Source organism: Centropristis striata, chromosome 7 (assembly GCF_030273125.1).
Source record: "Centropristis striata isolate RG_2023a ecotype Rhode Island chromosome 7, C.striata_1.0, whole genome shotgun sequence".
NCBI classification, from domain to species: Eukaryota; Metazoa; Chordata; class Actinopteri; order Perciformes; family Serranidae; genus Centropristis; species Centropristis striata.
Window position 1 is genome coordinate 24150108 of NC_081523.1, and position 20629 is coordinate 24170736.

Here is a 20629-nt window from a genome sequence, read left to right on the forward strand (position 1 = left end):
CACTGTATGGGATTTTTTTTTAACTGTTTCAATACACTGCTTGGAAATAATACTGAAACTTGATGAAAACAACTCAGCATTAGATAATATTTCATTAGCATATTTAAACATAGCATTTCAGAAAACTTGTAATGCAAAAAATAATTACCTTAATCTGCACAATCATCTGGAGAAGCCAGAAATATCCACTTCTGCAGCACCTACATACACCAAACTCTCCAGTTTCAGTCCTATCTATTTTCTGAAGGTTCTTACTAAGGGGGTTATTAATTGATCATTCATAGCCTGATTTATGGTACATCCATTATTAAAAAATATGGCAAATTTTTTATCACTCCAGTTTTTATGGAGTGATAAAAAGAGACATCCAAAACACCATCTGTAAAAAATGTTTGACTCTAATATGTCAACAAAATGAAATGTCAACAATATTTCTGTTATGGAAATGTGTGCAAAATTAGCACATATTGAATATGATTATAGTTTAATGCATATTTCAACATCACATTTCTGACACCTTGTAATGCAGAAAATAGTTGTCTTAAGTAATCAACTGGGAAAGATTCATGGTGAAATCTACTAGTTAATTCGTTTTTACTCTCTTCATATGTAGTCACTCCCCCTTAATAAGTGCGTTAATGGTGAGGGATGCACCCAAATAAAAGTCCCACCAAAAGTAAATGTACTGACAATGCATGTATTTATATGTATATATGCATGGTCATCAGAAATAAGGCAGCTAAAACTGTAACACTCAGTTTAGAGGAACACGCAAAAGTTTCATTGATTTGATGAGGAAATAAAAATGTATTTATTCTAGATGCCTGTAACGTGACGTGGCTTTTTGCATCTATGTGTCAAGTTAGATAAAATTACCTACACGACCATTTCCGGTTTATAAATTCAAGTTTATAAAAATTTCAGAGCTCTCAAATTTTGCAGCTCTTATACACAAACACCATGTTCTTGTGTAAACGTAAATATTTGTTATATACTTTATTGTAAATATTTATATTGCTTCTACAAGCGAGCTCTTACAGCATTTCATTGTATGTGTACACTGATAAAATAGATATCTTATCTTACCTTATCTTAAAGTACTTACTTAACAAACATTTTACTGATTACATTAAGTGTACCAAAACTGTTACCAAATAAGTGTCTTACTTAGTTTCTTTTTGCCATTTTTATATGGACTTTATTGACTTGATTACTCAGGGTTCTGCTTGTCTCATATACACTATGAATATAATTTTAAATATATGACTTCTGTTTTATCCGTAATGTTGTAAATTGTATGGTATATAGAAAGAAAATATAATATCAAGGAAAATGTAATTTATATTATTTTTGTTTAATCCATGAAAGCCGTGTGGTCTACGTCTACCCATATACTGTATAAAATACCACTGTGGTTCAATCCAAATCTAAATACAAACCTTTGTTTTGAAAATCATGGACAGGAAGTGGTTCGGTGGTAGCCGTGAGCTTCCCGCGGCGCTCCTCTCCTCCGTGGCATCCCCGTTTCTCTCTCAAGTCCTCAAATGTGCCACTTCCACCGACGGCACAACCGGGGGCTGTGGAGGCCTGCTTCACGTTAACGGCACACGTTAATGTAAGGATGAAGAGATAGAAAATAACGAGCCGTTAAAGGTGAGTACTGGAGCCGGGATTCCCTGTTTGACAACACGGAAATGGGCCAGATGTCTTGTTTGACAGATGTTGCTAGCTAGCTTAGCTAAGTCTGCTAACATCTTGTTGTTACAGGCACTTGATGTTAGCTTGTCTGTCTTGTTCTGTGTACTGGCAGAAGCCGTGCAACTAATATAGTTATTATAGAAATAGGCTTAAAGGTTATAGGTAAATAACAGCTTTTAAATCTGTACATCACCTCACAGAGGAGGGCACAGGTGCAGCATGTTGGCCTTTCTATCCGGTTTTAAACAGATCAGGAGCTACACACTGTAGTTTAAACATACTCCACATTATCTTTACAAATATTTCACAAGATATATACTCAGAGTAGAAGCGGTGGAGATACTTTGTAGAAAGGAGAATATGTTACTCATATGTTAGGATTCGGTATCTGTTCCATCTTTGTAGAGACAATAATTCACTAAGGGGCAAGGGTCAGTTACTGATGTAGGGCTGTAAAACCAAACTGTACAATGGGAGTATATTTGGTTTTACAGATGACTGATTTGAAATCTAGGGATGCAATGATGTGTTACATTCTTTACACAGAAACATTTATGCATGTTGAATTCAGGAGCTTTAAACATCTGTATGAACTAAATTTAAGAAATAAGTTATTAGTTATATATAAGTTATAAGTGTATTATGTCAACAAAACAAATATTGGCTAATGTGTTTTCATTGGCTTTTTTAAACTATCAAATATCAATATTGATTTTGTCTTGAAATATCCAATATCATTCAGATAACACATATAACTGATATAAATAGAAACATGATGAAATGTGAAATGTGACTGAAGTACATAGTAATTAGATTCACTGTTTTTTTCACTGAATTAGAGAGACTAACCGCCTCTCTTACTAATTAAATATAAGCTCACCATGTATGAGTTTTTTTTTCTTTTCAACATACATGGAACACAAAACACATTAATGGCATAAACTTAAACTCAGCTATCATTTTTTTCTAGTTCCAGTTAAGTTTGATGATGTTTGCTGTTGACTGAAGTCCACTCCAAGAAACAAAATGAAGAGGAGGCTGCTTCGTGGTTTCCTGTCGGAGATTTCCATCCGGATAGGGCTGCTGCTTGTGTTCCTGTAAGTATATGAATAATTTGCATCATTACTTTATGGATCTGCTATTCAAAAGGCATACATTGTTATAAAACATGAGAAAACATGTGTGTAAATATCCAGCGTCCACATAGTGTCTTTCAATCAAACCGCCACAGTAGACATGATGGATGTGATCACTTCACAGGAAATCAGTACAAACATCCCAGTACAATCAATTATGAATAGTTTTTTTTTTCTCGAGGTCCTAACATGTTCCATAATATACATTCTTACGAAGTACAGGGGCAGTTTGAGAAACATTTCTCCTTTTTTGCTGCTGTAGTGTGACGGAGCAGCTACCTCCCTTCTACCGTGAGATCCAGCCAGAAGAGATGTGGCTGTATAAATTCCATCGTGTGGAGAGAGACCATGTTCCCACCTCACTTATGTTTGTAAGTAATGTAATGTCTGCATGCCTCGGGTAAAAATAGAACATAGTAACTCATTCAGTTTTTTCCCCTCTTACCTCGTCCCTGAAAACAATCAGTATATCTGAATTATCAGTCTTCAAATAAGCACACAGATATTTTATTTTAGCACATTCACCACTGTCACACTGTACTACATCTCGCAGCTAACCATACCTTTTTAGATTAATTCTACACCATCATTGGTTTTATCACAGATTGTATTTTTTTTTTTTGAGACATGGCCTTCAGATGAGGTGTTCTACCAAGAGATTATCACATTTTTTATTTGTTCCTAGAATTTCAGTGTCATCGTGTGATAAGGCATTCCTCAGCAAGAACATAACTTTGGCAGAGATGGTGGACATAAAAGCTCACCTTATGGCCTTAGATTTTCATTTACTCAAACAAGTCTCTGCACTTTGACTTCCTTTCTGTAGCAAAATAAACAGGAACCAGCTGTATGGAAATTCTTTAAAAAAATAAAAAACAACCCATTTTGCAGCTGGGAATCAGCTTCTTTGTCAATATAGCATGCACCGAGGAATGTATTGCTTCAATTCACTAAGTTTACCATCAACACTGATTGGATATAACAGGTGGCAAGTTTTCCCTTTCAATGTGAGAAATTTGTAGTAAATAGTCTGTAACATGGACAAACACTGGCAGAGTCCCTTTTGAGAGAAAATGCAAAGATGAACTCTAGGTAATATATAAACTTGCTTACAGACAGCGATTAGTTTGGCTTTAAGTGGATTAGAGTTGTTATACTCTCCTCTTTCCGTGTCTCTGTCAGAGTGTGGCGGTTTTCACTCCACTCATTGTAATCCTGGTTTTCACCTTCCTGAAGAAGTCGGAGCGAGGAGATCTGAAGGAGGCCTCGCTGGGTAAGAACTATTGTTTGTTTTCATAATAAAACCAAAATGTCAGCCAGTTTTTTTTTTCATGATTCAGCTCTGTTTCCCACTGTCATCCAGCTGTGACGTTGACTCTGGTGCTGAACGGGGTTTTCACCAACGTCATCAAACTTGTAGTTGGCAGGTAAAACATTGTATCTAAACAAAGCAATGAACCCTACTGTTACAGCGGAAAAAAAGCCTAAGTTTGTCCTCTCTGTGTTTGTCCCGACCTCAGGCCGCGGCCAGACTTCTTCTATCGCTGTTTTCCAGACGGTCAGATGAACCTGGAGTTGCGCTGCAGCGGTGACCCAGATGTAGTCATTGAGGGCAGGAAGAGCTTTCCCAGCGGGCATTCTTCCTGTAAGGGCACTTTATGGTCGATTATGCCTCAGTAGCTGGTATATTTTCAGCAGGCAACAAGGAAATGCACAAAGTGGTGCAAGAGGGCATATAATAGATCTGAAAATAGATGTATGTAAGTGTATTTTAGCCTCCAGGCTCCTATTTGGTAATATGTGCAAGTGTGCGTCCCACACACTCTGAGAAAGCATCTCTCATCTTTAATCCTTGCCCCTTCCCTTTTTTGTTGTTCTTTTTGTTTCCGTATAAAACGTCCTCTGGCTCTGATCATCTTTTTTGATCCTTTCTCCCCTGCTTCAGTTGCCTTCGCAGGTTTAGGTTTCACAGCGCTGTACATCGCTGGAAAACTGCGCTGCTTCAATGCAGCGGGTCAAGGCAGAGCGTGGCGGCTGTGTGCCTTCCTCACACCTTTACTCATCGCGACTGTCATCGCCCTCTCCAGAACCTGCGACTACAAACACCACTGGCAAGGTCAGACTGACAGAAATGCTCAGAATGACAGTTACATTTTCTTACCTATTGAATTTAATATTTTGAGTATCAAGTTTGAGAAGTTTGTTTCAGATGGGAATTGTCTTGATGCATGTTAAAGGAATTTGAGTAAAAAAATATATCTTCATACCAATAATACTTCTCACATTTAGTTCTGTCTATAATGTATGGGCACTTATAAAAGTGAAACAGCAGCTACTTTGATCACAGAAAGACATTTTAAACAATGTACACTGAGTTCTGTGTCATTGCTGCTACCCAGCTTCCTCTTTTGTTTAGCATTTAGTTGTGTGTGAATTTGTTATGTTTGAATATATGTTCAAACATATTAAATGGTATGCATCTCAGGCTCTGCTAGCAGGGTTTGTGAGTCTGAGTCTCAGATTTATTCCAGAGCCACACCTTCAAACTTAATTTATTAATCATTTATTAAATGGTTAAAACCACAACATGAGTCCACACGGAAATCCATATCCAGAAATAATCCTGTGCTCATTGTTTGCAGTAAATGTGATCCGTTTTCTGAAAAAGCTGTCCCTGTTATATCCCATACTATGATTATCTATTGCAGTTTTATTCTGGGTGTCTGTGACAACGTGTAGTGATTGTTTTCCATCATCCAGCAGTGTTTAGTCCTTCAGAGAGGATAAGCGGAGCTAACGCAACAGAATTGCTCTTAAGCTCACTTGGGCGTGAAGCAGCATACTGTTTTTTTTTTTACAGTCTCTGCTAGCATTGGGAGTATGGCATAACTAACCAACAAAAGCAAGGACCACAAATGATTAAATATAAAAAAACAAGTGAAAGTGGTTATCACCATCTTATCACCAACAATAACGAAAAAGGGTATTTTGAGATTGTAACTTTAAACATAAACTATAGAAAGCATTAATGTGAAGCTGTCAGATTAAACTCCTCATATATATGTGTGTGTCTTCTCTCTTCTCCATGCAGATGTATTAGTGGGTTCTCTGCTGGGCCTGGCTTTCGCCTGGCTGTGTTACAGACAGCACTACCCTCCTCTTCAGGACGCTGACTGCCACAGACCTCTGCGCCACAGAGAGACTGTTCCCGCCGCACAGGAGCGCAAACTGGCCAACTCCAACTACATCCTGCCCCTGTAGAACAGCTGTAACTGTTACTGGTGTCATTCATACTGGGTTACATGGTAATCCTTCTAGTTCTGGTTTTCACACCCTTAGGGCTGGGCAGTTTATCAATATTTATTGTCAATCATTGTAACTGTTTTGTGGGATTTTTCTTTGTATGGTAACATATGGTTTATTTTTTAAGTTAAAATGACTAATGACACATTTCTTCTGAATGGTTTCTGAAGCACTTGAGAGTTGCTGAAAATATCAACTCCAGTTTCACAATGACAAACAACTTTGAGACAACATATAAACATTATCACCATTGGGGGACCTGGTAGATATTAACAGATTCATTATTTTCTCAGCCCTACACAGCCTGTGTATTCGTGCCTATAGATCACTCAACTTTTCATCGTAAATAGTTACAACAGCTGAGCAGGTCGACGACACAAGCACTGAACTAATAGTCCACTGCCCATCAACCGCCAGCTCAGCTGCTGGGAGGCAGTTTCTCATGTAGGGACACTATTTGGTGATTGTTTTGTAAACTTTTTCAACAAGCAGGATTAAGGGAAAATATTCAGTATTGAAGTTTGTGCACAGATTTTCATTCCTGACCTTGAGAAACAATATATGGTGACGAGAATCCGAGCTCAAACAATTAGGCGATTAACACTTTTGATAATTGATAAAGCCTTTATGCCAAACCAATGCTGCCAAACACTTGGTGGTTGCAGCTTCCCAAATGGGAAGATTTTCAGTTTTTTACTGTTGTAAATTTAATATATAAGTGTGGGAAGGTTGGAATCACAAAACAAGCAGTTTCCAGCTCTGGAAAAATAGTGTTTTTTCATAATTTTCTGACATTTGTCAGACTAAATCAATCATGAATAGATTCATGTACAAAATTATTAAGATGTTATATAATATAAATAAACATAAGTTTCAGCCTGAGCTCATAAAAGGCCCGCTTATTAATGATTGAGAACTGTCAGCTGCATCTCAGAGTCTTCATCTGTGGTTGGAGCAGGTTCAGGAGCCTGTTCCAAGAAGTCCCAAATAAGCCAGGCTTTATTTGGTTAGTCTGACTTATTTTCAGTTGATTTGGTTTTTATAATGCAAATTCAACATAGACCCCAGCGTAAATTACAGTAGTAACTGAGCTTGAACTGTGTTGAATTTTGTTAATGGATCCGAATCAACTAAATATGAGTGAAGTCAGGCTAACTGAAAAAAACCTGGCTTATTTGGTAAACCTGCTTTATGTAACAGGCCTCTGATGTGATCACAAGGATCTGAATGTGAAACAACAACAGACTGAATGACTGAATGTAAAGGGGTCAATGTCCCTCAATTGCACACAACCATTTGTTATCATGTGCCTAAATAAATAATTAAATTAAGGTAATGCCACTTAAGTCAGCGCCATTCACCAAAGAAGACAGAGATAAGGTTGACAGTTCCAAATTATTAGTAAGTGGACCTTTGAGCTCAGATTTTCTGCACCATATAGTATTTAATTTGACAGTGACAAACTGGTGAAGTAAGAGGTATTTATCTGGCCTGCTTGTATCTAAAAGTAGGGGTGGGCGATATGGATAAAATCCTCTTTCATAGTATATGTCATTTTACATTAAGACAATGTATTTCATTGATATGCATTGTACTTTAATATTTGAAAAAAAGGCTCAGTAATTTCCTAAACCAGCTGGGCGCTGTAGTTTTTAGTAAACCTTACTAAGCAATGAGTAAATGGCGCATTTTGGGTGGCTATTTTTAGCTGCGGATTAATACACATTCAGTGCCCAAGTTGCTTTGGGACAGCAATAGAGGTCTATCACAGATGAATAAGATATGTCAGGCTTTGTCTATACTTGTTAATTAGTTACTTACTTGTCACTTAGTTGTCACAAGTTACTTAGTTAGTTACTTGTCAATTCAATAGCACGGAATATCATTACACAAAAATGTCAAAAAATTAAACAAAACTTCCCACAGTACATACCAACATATGGAAAGCAACTTCATGTGTAAAGCAGGTCAATCAAAACCACTTAATCAGCTTTGTGTCTTTTATCTACACATTGCTCTACTGTCTGTCTTGAGTGCTTTAGATCTTTCTGTCTTCCTATATTGTATTTCGAATGTTTCCATATACAGATTGTTTGAATATCTGGATCGGGCTCATATGCCCAGTCCTTAGTACAATGCACCGATGTAGCAGCTCCACTCCTTTCTTCTCACAGTTGCTTGCAGTACTTGATAAACACATCTTTGCTCCAACTGGACAGCACATCTGCTAATATACAGTCATGGAAAACAATATTAGATCACCCTTGTTTTCTTCAATATCTTGTTCATTTTAATGTCTGGTACAACAAATATAATGACAACAACAAAAATTGCTGATAAGAGTTTAATTTAAGAGCTGATATCTAGCCATTTTCCATGGTTTTCTTGATAATAACCTAAATCATTATCAAGAAAACCATGGAAAATGTCTAGACATCAGCTCTTAAATTAAACTCTTATGAGCTATTTTTGTTGGTGTCATTATATTTGTCCAAACAAATGTACCTTTAGTTGTACCAGGCATTAAATGAACAAGAAATTGAAGAAAAAGGGTGGTCTAATATTTTTTTCCATGACTGCAGTTAATTATTCTGACTGTAAAAGAAAGTTTTCCTACATGAGCGGTCTCAGGCTTACTGTAGGTCTGGTTTTCGTTACTCTTCTTGCTCTTCTGCTGACTACCTGACTTGTCCAGCGGGTGGTTGTTAGAGTGACGGTGAAACCAGATCTTTATGTTGAACCTGAATGGGGTCAGACTGTAACCTCTCCAGGTGATGGTGCTAGCCTCCCAGTGCTCCTGCTGGTCAGGTTTTCTACCCTGTTTATAGTTTTATTGGCACGTAAAGTTTTCTAGTATTTTTCATCAACTTTCCTTTGAGATAGCGAAAGCTAAAGTCTGTGATTCCGTTTGGGTTTTAAGTTTACTTTTGTGGTCTTTACAACAATTTTTTTTCTTTCCGTTGTGTTTGTGAGGGGTTTTCAATTGAAACAAAACATCAAATGTTGCAGGTTGAAACAACCAAACCTCTTCATGTTTCTGTTTGTGTGAAACCAGCCAAAGTTTTGCAGGGTCAAAGCACTTTTGCTTTTCGCTGTGAAGTGGTTTCAGACCAAACTTGGCAGAAAAGAACTGATGAATTTGTGCCTTTGTTTACTGCATTTCTTTGTGAATGAAGTATATACTGCATGTTACAGTGTATGCTCTCTGTCACTTTTGTGTTTTTTTATTGTTTTACAGTCTGTAGAAGTCAGTTGGGAAGTTACTACATGATGTTTAAATATGGCATGCTGCCTTTCTTTACCTCAGAAAAAAAAATCTTTAAATACTTTCCATAAATTTTACTGTAGATGGAGTCAAATGTGAAGATATTTGGGTGGAAACGTAAAAGTCACAACAGAGAGTAGCCAAGAGGAGGAAAAGCTTCACTTTTTACAAAACTTTGAGACAAACAATATCTTAATTTACTTGGTGAATCTTACCGATATTTATGAGATGATGTACAGGTCTAAGTGTATTTAATTTTGGGGCATGTAGGAGTTTACTTGAATTTTGAATATTTGTTTGTTAACCTTAAATGTGATAATGTTATTTCATGGAAATGGGAATCATATTTGTCGGCACATGGCTGGGGGATCTTTGAGACAAAGAAAATGTTCATTAGACTTTGCTGCATTTTGATAAAATCCTGCATGTTTTACAGCTGAAAAGCAACATATTTTCTTCATTACTTCCTGCCAAATCTCCACATTTCCTTCTGTTTCAATTAATTTATGTGATTTTCAGTACATGAATACTGTATCAGGTTGTTGAACATGTCTGGTCTCCTACCAATCAAAGGGATGATATTAAAACTATCTTATTTGCTTTATCTATGGCACGCTCATCATAATTTGCCTTGGCTTATTCGACCATATAGCATCTGCTTATGCTGATACAGTATCCTGATTGTACATGTTGTGATGCTTTTAATTACTCTTTTGGTGACTAAATGATGTTTCTAAATAATCTTGCAATACACACTGTCCTTTGCTTATTTTATTTTGAGTCTTAATGTGTGATGATTACAGCCACCAGACATATGCAACTTATAGTAAAGGATACATTTAGAGTGAGCAGAATAACGGGATACAGCAGCAAAATGTGTTAATTACAAATAGGTTTAAGTTAGGAAGCAGCTTATGCTTTAGCAATAAAACAGCATTTTCAAATTCAAATGATATTTTACAGTTTAAGAAGAGTAAATGTTGACCTTCAGATCAAAATAGTCATTATTTTGCAAACCTCTGAACTGAACAATTTTAAAGCAAGTTCTGGTTAAATTGGGAGAAATTGAGGGACATCACAGTCAGGGCTGTGGTATAATATACCATAATGTATGAGTTGATTTCTTTTTTGTAATCTTAATATATGCAGAGTAACTTAAGTAAAGTTGTCATAAATATCGTTGAGTAAAATTGTACTAGTATTGTAAAGTACATTATTTGCCACAACAATGTAGTGCAGTTGAAGTATTAAGTAGCATCAAATGAAAATACTCGTGTAAAGTACAAGTATCAGAATAATTCCAGCAGAAGTCAGTATAAACCATAGTCTGGTATAAACCTTATTCTGACAGGTTTTTTTTGTTTTCGGGCAGCTTTGTTTTCTTCAATGGGTGGGCGTGGCCTCGAGAGTATGACGTACATTAATTCCCTTCCAGTGATTGGTTGGACTTGACGTACAGATTTAGGGAGTACGTGAATCCCCTCTCAGTGATTGGTTGAATGTGACGTGTAGATTTGGCGCCACACTTCCAACAAGGAACTGCAAAAAAGATCCGCGTCTGACAACAGACCAAAATAACCCGCCGTTCATGCCATTTTAGCATAATTTTACCCGTTTTGTCTCATCTTAAGACTTTTTTATTCGTGAAAATGTTCATCACGGACATAAGAAAGGAATTTTATGAAGTTGTTGCCAACCAGGTAGGTTGTTTGAGCCAACGCAGTTGACTGAGGTTAGGTTAGCTAACTCGAGCCATGAAGGGCTGTTTGCTGACGTGCTACGCGGATATGTACTTATAGTCAAGTTGAGATTAAAGTATTTATTTTATATAGTGCATTTATAACGAAATGTTGTGTGTTACTTTGCTTTCAGAGAGTTGCACTCCTGGTGGCGTCAGACATCGACGCTCTCTGCGCCTGTAAGATACTACAGGTGAGATAACCAGCTAACTGTTAGCAAACATTAGCTCATGCTATTTCTGTTCAGACTGTGAGTACATACTGTTATCCCCTTAAATGAAATATATCATTGGTCCTGCTCTTTTAGTAATCCCCAGCTTAGCATTGTTCTCAACTTCATCTTCATACACATACTCTGCTGTAGTTTATGACCCTTATTTGCAGGAAGAGAGAATTATTTGTAATACTTCAGCAATCCCTTTCTGTTATAATGTATGCAGCATGTGGACTTTTAAATGTAGGTCAGCACTACACGACTTTATGTTATCATGAGAACATGGAAATTAAATACCTCCAGTTGTATCCCTTACACTTACGGTCAGAATATTTTACTGAAATGATGTATAAGCCGAGAAATGTATTTATCTTAGATGCCCAATTCTGACCCCAAACAAATTGCTTCACACATGAAATGCTGATTTAAAAAGTTTACACTTTAAAATACAGGCTTTGTTTTCAGTGTCATTTTGGCTCAAGACTAACTTTTCGCGGGTCCTTATTTGTCAGCAAGGGGCTATTGTTGAATAAATAAATTGATCAATAATTGCTGAATCTATTTGTTCCGTTATCAGGTGCTGTTTCACTGTGATCAGGTCCAGTATACACTTGTGCCAGTAACTGGATGGCAGGACCTTGGCACTGCCTTCCTTGAACACAAAGAGCAGGTATCAGACCGGATCTTACATGTCATTAAATGACAGAATGATAAAAAAGGAAAAACCTTCGAGGTTTACTCATCTGTAACTGTAAATTAAATGTTTATTTTGTGTTTGGTGTCTTGTAGTTCCAGTATTTTGTTCTCATCAATTGCGGGGCGAATGTCGACCTTCTTGAGATGCTGCAGCCAGATGATGACTCCATCTTCTTCATCTGTGACACTCACCGACCTGTAGATGTGGTCAATGTCTACAATGACACCCAGGTGATGATAAATGATCACTTTAGCTCAAAATATGGGTTTACTCAACTATGTGAAATGCTTTCCCTGTTTAGCTCTTAGAGTTTGCGAGAAATACCAAAATATCTAAATAAATCTCTGCCATACCAATGCTTCTTGAACTTAACATTGTGTAAACTCCTTTCATCTCATCCACAGATAAAGCTACTAATCAAGCAGGATGATGACCTTGGTGTGCCCTCATATGACGATATCTTTCGAGATGAAGATGGCGAGGAAGGTGGTGACTCTGGAAATGAGAGTGACGAAGGCTCAGAGCCATCTGGGAAACGGAGGAGATATGATGAAGTAAATATTTTTAGAGAATACATTGTTGAAATTCAAACAGAACAGCATGGATGTGACTCTAATGACTGTGCTTGTGTTTGATATTTCAGGGGGCGGTTGAGAGGAGAATTGAAAGACAGCGAGCAAAGAGGGAGTGGGAGGCACGAAGGTGAAGTCATTTTTAGTTGAAGTAGAGCTGATGTTTGTCATATACTAATTACAGTTTTCAAACTGACCCAAATGTTTCATTTCTCAGGAGGGAAATCTTGTTTGACTATGAGCAGTATGAATATCATGGGACTTCTGTGAGTAGACTATATTTTACTTTTTACTTTTTGAATGATGTGCATGTCTTCAACTTTTAACAAAACTGTTAAATTGTAGATTTTGTTATATCTACATACACATTTGAGAGGTCATTCCTGAATACAAATGTATTAACCATGTTTCTTGTTTTTTTGTCAGGCTGCAATGATGTTTTTTGAGTTAGCGTGGGTGTTGACTAAAGACACCAAGGACATGCTCTGGTAAGCTGTGTGAAGACATTTTTTAAAGACATAAACATTTTTGAGATGCAAAATGCACTGTACAGAGTTTTTTAAGTAGACTGTTGCGTTTTCTCTTTGCAGGTGGGCCGTCATTGGACTGACAGACCAGTGGGTTCATGATAAAATCACACAGTAAGAAGATATTTATAACAATATTTCAAAACATGATTCTTCTAAGCATCAGTTGATTCCCAAGAATTAAAAAGTCATTACAAGATGCATTTATTGTGGGCATAAAATTATTCACCCACACTAAATTATTCTTGTCCTCTTTGTTCCTTTTTAGTATGAAGTATGTAACAGACATCGCCACAATGCAGCGCCACGTTTCCCGGCATAACCACCGAAATGAGGACGAGGAAAACTCTCTCTCCATCGACTGTATGAGGATCTCCTTTGAATATGAGTATCCTGAATTTACCTGCTATGTTTGTCATTGCGGATCTTTTATATTTTTACCTTGTATGTTCAATTGTCACAGTGGCAGAAACCACATTTTTTTCTTTGAGTCCTCCTTAACCTTCTGCTTCAGCCTCCGTCTAACCCTGTACCAGCACTGGTCCCTGTATGAGAGCATCTGTAATTCTTGCTACACGTCCTGCCACTTCAAGCTTTGGACATTAAATGGCCAAAAGAAGCTCCAGGAGTTTCTAGCTGACATGGGGTAATGTGCCTAGATTTTGTTTTTACAGTGACATTTCTACATAGTCATTTCATTAAATGGGATTTAATGTGAAATAAAGTAACCTTCTTATTTTAATGGCTGATATTTACTGATGATCTGTTACCAGGCTACCTCTAAAGCAAGTGAGGCAGAAATTCAACTCCATGGACATGACGATCAAAGAGAACCTGAGGGACGTCATCGAGGAGTCTTCCAATAAATACGGGTATGAATCCAGAAATGACCTGAAGACACTCTGATGCATTTATTGACAGCCTGAAGTGATTTGCCTTTTTTTCTCTCCCCCATCAGTATGAAGGACATCCGCATCCAGACATTCGGTGTTCACTTTGGCTTCAAGAACCGCTTCCTGGCCAGTGATATGGTGCACGCCACAGCTGCCTTGTTAGAGAGCACTGAGAAAGATGAGAGTGACAGCGACAACTTCATCAAGGCTCTGGACTCTCTTTCCAGGTTTGTAGCAATGTTGATAAGACAACCAGAATGATTGGTTTAAAGCTGCAAAATGTCTAAATGATCAGATAAAAAAAGACACTCATCAAATATACTTTTTGTCCTCTTGTGGTCTCTCTCTCTCTCTGTGCAGGAGCAACCTTGATCGTCTACATTCAGGCATCGACCTGGCTAAGAAGAAGCTGATGGCCATCCAGCAGACTGTCGCCAGCTGCATCTGTACCAACCTCATCCTGTCACAGGGACCGTTCCTCTACTGCTACCTCATGGAGGTACGACTGTCTGAATGACCTGCAGGCTTGTGTGGCTGCTCTTCAACATTATATGCTGCTCAGCTCAATACTTTCTTCCTTCTTTTTCATGTGTAGGGAACACCTGATGTGAAGCTCTTTTCTAAGCCCATGGCCTTGACTCTGCTCTGCAAGTACCTGCTGAAGGCTTTTGTCCATTCAGTAAGTATCTTACTGACGTCAAACTGGATTCAGACTGTAAGAGAAGAGGTTCTTAACTGCACTGAAAACCCTGTTGTTGGTTTCACTCTTTGTGGTGTTTTCTGTTTTTTAGACAAGAAATAAGCGTTGCAAACTGCTTCCACTCATCATGGCTGCTCCCAAGGACGTGGAGAAGGGAACGGTCATTGTTGTAGGAATCCCACCCGAGTCTGAAACATCGGACAAGAAGAAGTAAGGCATATCTTTTTAAATATGTAGGATACTAAATTGTGTGTTTGAAATATAGTCCTAAAATCTGACTTTTGTGAAATTTTCAATATCTGGTCAATATTTTGCAGATCACTACAGAACTGTCAGAGTATACGTTCTTTAAATGTTATGTGATGCTTTGGGCTAAAATAATATGAGCTGTCAAAAATACTGTTGATCTTGATAAATTAATTACAGAGAAAATAATGTGTCAAATGTATGCAGATTAATTTTGTTCTCTAAAGTCCATTGAAACATACCACCGTCCACAGTGACGGTTGTATGTATAGCTACAACTGCACTATGTATTTTGTATTGTGTACAGCAGAAATTGCCTAATATCTTCAACCTTCCTCCTTGTCTTTGTACATAAAAGTTTCTTCGGTCGAGCATTTGAGAAAGCAGCAGAGAGCACCAGCTCCAGAACTCTTCATGACAACTTTGACACTTCAAGTAAGACTGATACTGTCTTTAACTTTTCTAATGTGCTTTGTTTCATAAATGTTTCGTTTGGGGAGTTCAGACATCAGACACTAGGTGTCAGTCTTGTCTTCATTTCTAGTAAAGCTCCTTGCACTAGGCATTATGAAGCAAACTGGACCTGCACCTTTCTGTCTGAATCCTTAACTCAAACTACCTTTTGGCTCCACAGATGTGTAATCTTCCTTTTTGAACATTTATTAATTGTTACCTGTGTTTAAATTCTCTGCAGTAATTGAACTGAAGACGGAGGACCGGAGCAAGTTTCTGGATGCACTCATCACCCTCCTGTCATGAGAAGGAATGTGAACATGAACTTGATTCTTGAGCATTGTAAGTGCTGATACTGTTCACATCTCTGTCAGACATGCACAGTGTCACCAGTACAAATACTTTACCCATGATTTCAATGTTTTTATCAGTTTTGTGTGTATATTGTACAGTCTTTTGTAAATGTGTGGAAGTCTTATTGCTTTTAAACTCTTGTGACATTTGTCTTTTATTCCTTTTCTGTGTATGTGAGTGTTTTTAAACATTTTAAACATGTTTAATAAATCATAGTATGTTACTTAAATGCTTTGTTACAGTCATTCATTGTTTCCAGTAGTTTTTAAGATATGAGAACTGTGACACATAACACTACCTTCACATTTAGATTCATGTTGTAAGCAGGTTCTCTTGCCTTTTCATACTTTTGCTGTACTTATGCTGTTTGACTTCACACTTGGCGGGTGTGTTAATGAGAACCCAGTGAAGTGCAGTGTGTTGAATCTAGTTCTCTAGCTACAGGACATATTTATTAGTGATGTTATGTACACACTGTTGTTAGACGGGACCACGATTAACTGCTACACTGATGAACGGCATGCTGTGATCAGCTTGCTTTCTGTTGTTCAGCCCACTACATTCAAGAACAAATGAGGAAAGTGACACTGGAGAGACCAGATATGTTACATTGCTGCAAACACAAACATTTTAAGCATCAGCGATATAACTTCGACACCTTCGTTGACTAAAACAGCCTGGTCTCAAATTAACTAATGATTTATTCGCTGTAGTATTGCAAGTGGATGCAACTATGTCATTGCATGTGTATTACTCAGGACCAGTTGTTTGTATTAGCTGTTCTTGGAAAAAGCTACGTGAAGCAACACTGGAGGTCAATCAATTGACCCTCCCAGAACGACAATGTTTTAAACCTGCACTGCACTCGTGTTAACCACCATTGTTAGTTTGCTGGCAAAGGGACCTAATCCTTTAGTAAAATGGAAAGTTGAACTCTCTCTGGTGTCATAAAACTAAGATCTGGCAGTGACGGCATGTTGGCAGCCACAGCCGGCAGTGGCAGAGAGTGAGCCAAACTGATTAGTCTTCAACTTCATCCAATCTTTTGTTTTGCTGATGCACAACTTTTGGTTCCTCAGAAAGTGAATCAGTTCCTGTAATATTCATGAGAATTTCTAGTGAAAGTGTTTTAGGTTTAGTGAACTTAACAACTTCTCCTGAGCTCAGTCTCCATGTGGGGCAGAGGTGAGAGACGTGACCTTGGCCCACATTGGGAAAAGTGGGCCAGCCCTCCTGGTGGTGATTTGCTGCTGTCCCAGAGAGCGACTGGAAAGGTGGAGCCTGGGCTGCTCTCTGCGGGGTGATTAAGATCCTTATCAGTCTTGAATCAGGATGCGATCGTTACCCTTAGAGTGGAGAGTGTTTGGGTGGTTTCACAGGAAAGTCCGGTCTGGGTGGCAGCAGAGGGACTGAAACGTGCCGAGATCTGCATTGAGCTGCAGGATGTTAATGCACATGGTTTTATTGTCACCAGCTGAGGTTATGTGCATCACAATCATCATCTAATTGTTTATGAACATGTACATCTAGCTGCTTCCTCTGGGTCAACTGTTTGAGAACAATTTACGTACGTCCATAATGATATTGTTTACAGTCACAGCAGAGTGATGTTATCCAGCAGAAATAATGCCCCAAACGTTGTGAGGAAGCTGTGAAAGACATATTTATATCCTTATCGTAGAGACTGTTTATATCTAGAGACATGAGCTTCTTCAGTGGCCTCTTTTTTCACTTATCTATTTTTGTCTACTCCTTTTTTGTTTCTGGTGATTTAACTTTTTAACATGTTTAAGTTGGGAAAATCTTACAGCAAGGTCTGTTTAATATCTCTTCCGGAGCTTTTGATGACATCATCTACGGCAGCCATGTAGGTGGGGTATTTTCATGAGGGTTTTTAAGGCCTTTGTATCAATATTCACGTTTTTGACCTTTGGAAAAGCAGTTTAGGAAACAATTTCAGATCTATACAGCAGCTGTTTTAAACCAACATGGATTGGAAGTCCTTAAACTGGGACAATGTAACTTGCTTAACAGCAGCCACAACATAGCCTGTTTTAAAAGAAATGGACATTGCCACTGTGTTCTATGGGCTACAGTTTTAATTCCTCCAGTTTGGCATTTTGGGGTCGCCATCTTGTTTTTTATGGAGCCAGAAGTGACCATATTTGGACAAGAGGGTGGAGCTGAAGAGAAGGATGCTAAGCTATCAGCTAACGCTTGTCCTACCTATCATGGTTTTAGACTTTCATACTATTGAACTTCTTTTTGTAACCAGTGGAGTCGCCCCCCTGGTGGCAATTATAAAGATTGCAGGTTTAAGACACTTAAGTATTGGCTTCACTTTTTAGACCTAGAGGTTGCTGCTGGGTTGCACAGTGATATCCATCAAAATTCTGCTAAAAGTATCCACGAACTAAGGCTGTAGCAGTAAAACCCAAAAGTGTGTTGTGTTTTAATGTATTTAAATTAATTGTTTCCTTTGTAAGAGGAAGACTGCCATTTCTTCTTTCAAAAGTCTTACCTTAAAGTGCTTGAAAATATGTTTTATTTGAATTTTATTATGAGATTTGGGTGAAATCCTGATGATGATGATCATGTAATATTAACAGCTTATTAGAGTTATTAAATAGAGTTTGTAGTAAGATTGTTCTGAGGTCAGGAATTCACTTTTAGTTTGAATGTTTTAGTTTACTTTTCCTTGGTGTACCAATATGTTTTTGAAGTCTTCTCTTTGTTGCACTAATAGGATTGATCTTAAATAACTGTTGTTTTACATCACCTGACTTATCTGGTCAATGTGTAGAAACTGTGTTGGCATCAGTGGCTCTGCTGATGTTCCAGTGAGGAGATCCACCTGTTCTGCCCATCATTTGGCCTTCTCCCCTCAGCCATCAATCACTCTGCTCTCCATCCCCCCTCTTGCACCTCTCGTGAAGTGGGGCCACTGCCCTTTCCGCCGCTCTGCATCTCAGGAATGTGGCATGAAACACACACACACACATACACACACACTGAGGGAAACATACCCCCAAAGGCAGGATCGTACAACCGATGTGTAGATGTGCAGAGCGGCATGTTTAAAGGCCTCAAACTCAAACAGTCATGCTGCCTTTTACTCCTTTAGGGGCGAGCTGCTGAGGGGAGCTTTAGGGATGTTGAAGGCAGTTATTTTGCAGTGATTGAGGGCGCAGATACAGTATGATGCAGTGTTTTACCATATCTACCATAAACATTTACCCATACTTAAGTTTCAATATTGTACATACAAACAGTAGGTTTTTAATTTACAGCACACATAAAACAATATCATTGTGGAAAGTCATTTTTGATACATAAAAAGTTATACAAATGAGCCTTCCATAAGCTGTCTTTCTCAAAATCACTTTACCCGATTCAAAATGTATGATAACTTAGACAATTTGGCACAGAGTATTTTCTGACAGATACTCGACTCTTCAGATATTTATTCTGCGATTACATGAATCTCACTATATAGCATCCTTTAATGATTTTTTACATAAATACATAATATATACAATGATCCCTTAAAGATACCCCCCTAGACATTAAATTCAGCTGTTGTTGTTTTTGGAAATATTGTTCATGAAAAAAATCAAGACTATAAATAAACATATTTTTCATTTCAAAAGTTTACCTGCTGGACACATGATATCTCCCACATCAATGTTTTGTATGTTTACAGGCTTAAGTTACAAGTTATGTACATGTGAAAGTACTTTACAGTAGGAGACTAAAAATAATATCTTAATGTAAAGTAAAGTAACAATAAGTGAAACCGGGACATTTAACAACAACAAAACATCTTTAAATATATAATCTGTTTCTAAATATCCTCAAGTTCATTTTTGACATTTCTGTACTGAACTATTGCTGAAGTTGAATAATTTTCGCTGCACTTTAGCACAAAGTTTTGTAATATTTCAGTTGAAGAATTAAGACAAATTGCTTCACTTCCCTTTTCTGTGTTCAGTTTGAGTTGTTTTCATCCCTCCTCTCGTGCCTCACGTCTCTAACAATCTCAGATTCCAGATGGGATTAGTTTTACTGGACAGCCAGAGACAAAGACCTACAGCTGACTGTTTCCGCCTGCTGCCTATTTCCCCCATCACGCTGTGAGAGGATGCTCACACACACACACACACACACACAGGCTCTGTATAGAAAACCACACATACTTAATGTACAAACTCATATTTCACTAAAATCCTCAAAAACTGAAAAACATATACCCTTACTTCAGACCTGCTGCTGCTGTCAGCTTCACGTTAGCCTGTCAGCCCACAGATGCCCTTAATGATCCCTCACCCCTGTAACCTTTGACCTCTCGAGACCGCTCAGTGTTATTCCCAGATTTACTCTCCTCTCTTCCATTTTCCATTGTTTTAAAGTGCTTTCAAGCAAAACAGAAAAGTATTGCCTGACAAATTCTGCATAAATTTAATACTCACTGAATCATCGGCTGAATCACTTTAATTCACACAAACTGCAAGTCCACTGAAATATTCAGGTGTATCCTCTGGGAAAGTAGCCCCAGCTTTAATGAATCCAGACGAATCCCTTACACTGAAACCTGGTGGAGAAAGGCTGGGGTGTCAATATTCATTATTACTGACTTATTGTTGACATTTTATTAATGCTCACAACCGACTGGAAACCCAAATGTTTTTAAGTTTTTAATTATCCTCATGCTGCTGAAATATTACATTGCTGCATGTTTGTTGTGCAGTAATTTGATCAAACACAGATTAATTCAGCAATATGCACCATGCGAACACAGAATCGTTAATAGGCAGGCCTTTATCATGTCAGTT

The 20629-nt window shown here is 37.9% G+C and overlaps 2 protein-coding genes across 2 annotated transcripts; both read left to right on the plus strand.

Moving 5' to 3' along the window:
- The first annotated feature begins 1515 nt into the window (after positions 1–1515).
- On the plus strand, positions 1516–10176 carry plpp5 (phospholipid phosphatase 5). The gene is made up of 8 exons (XM_059337020.1): positions 1516–1653; positions 2669–2795; positions 3097–3205; positions 4017–4107; positions 4198–4261; positions 4355–4479; positions 4780–4950; positions 5926–10176. Exons 2-8 carry the CDS (start codon positions 2725–2727, stop codon positions 6093–6095), a joined length of 801 nt encoding a protein of 266 aa, XP_059193003.1. The 5' UTR covers positions 1516–1653; positions 2669–2724; the 3' UTR covers positions 6096–10176.
- A 684-nt stretch (positions 10177–10860) lies between these two features.
- On the plus strand, positions 10861–16026 carry cdc45 (CDC45 cell division cycle 45 homolog (S. cerevisiae)). Its single transcript, XM_059337019.1, has 18 exons — positions 10861–11102; positions 11275–11334; positions 11933–12025; positions 12145–12282; positions 12457–12606; positions 12696–12754; positions 12842–12890; positions 13051–13112; positions 13215–13265; positions 13420–13539; positions 13666–13797; positions 13925–14023; positions 14110–14271; positions 14405–14543; positions 14640–14723; positions 14836–14954; positions 15349–15425; positions 15685–16026. Exons 1-18 carry the CDS (start codon positions 11052–11054, stop codon positions 15747–15749), a joined length of 1710 nt encoding a protein of 569 aa, XP_059193002.1. The 5' UTR covers positions 10861–11051; the 3' UTR covers positions 15750–16026.
- Positions 16027–20629: the final 4603 nt, after the last annotated feature.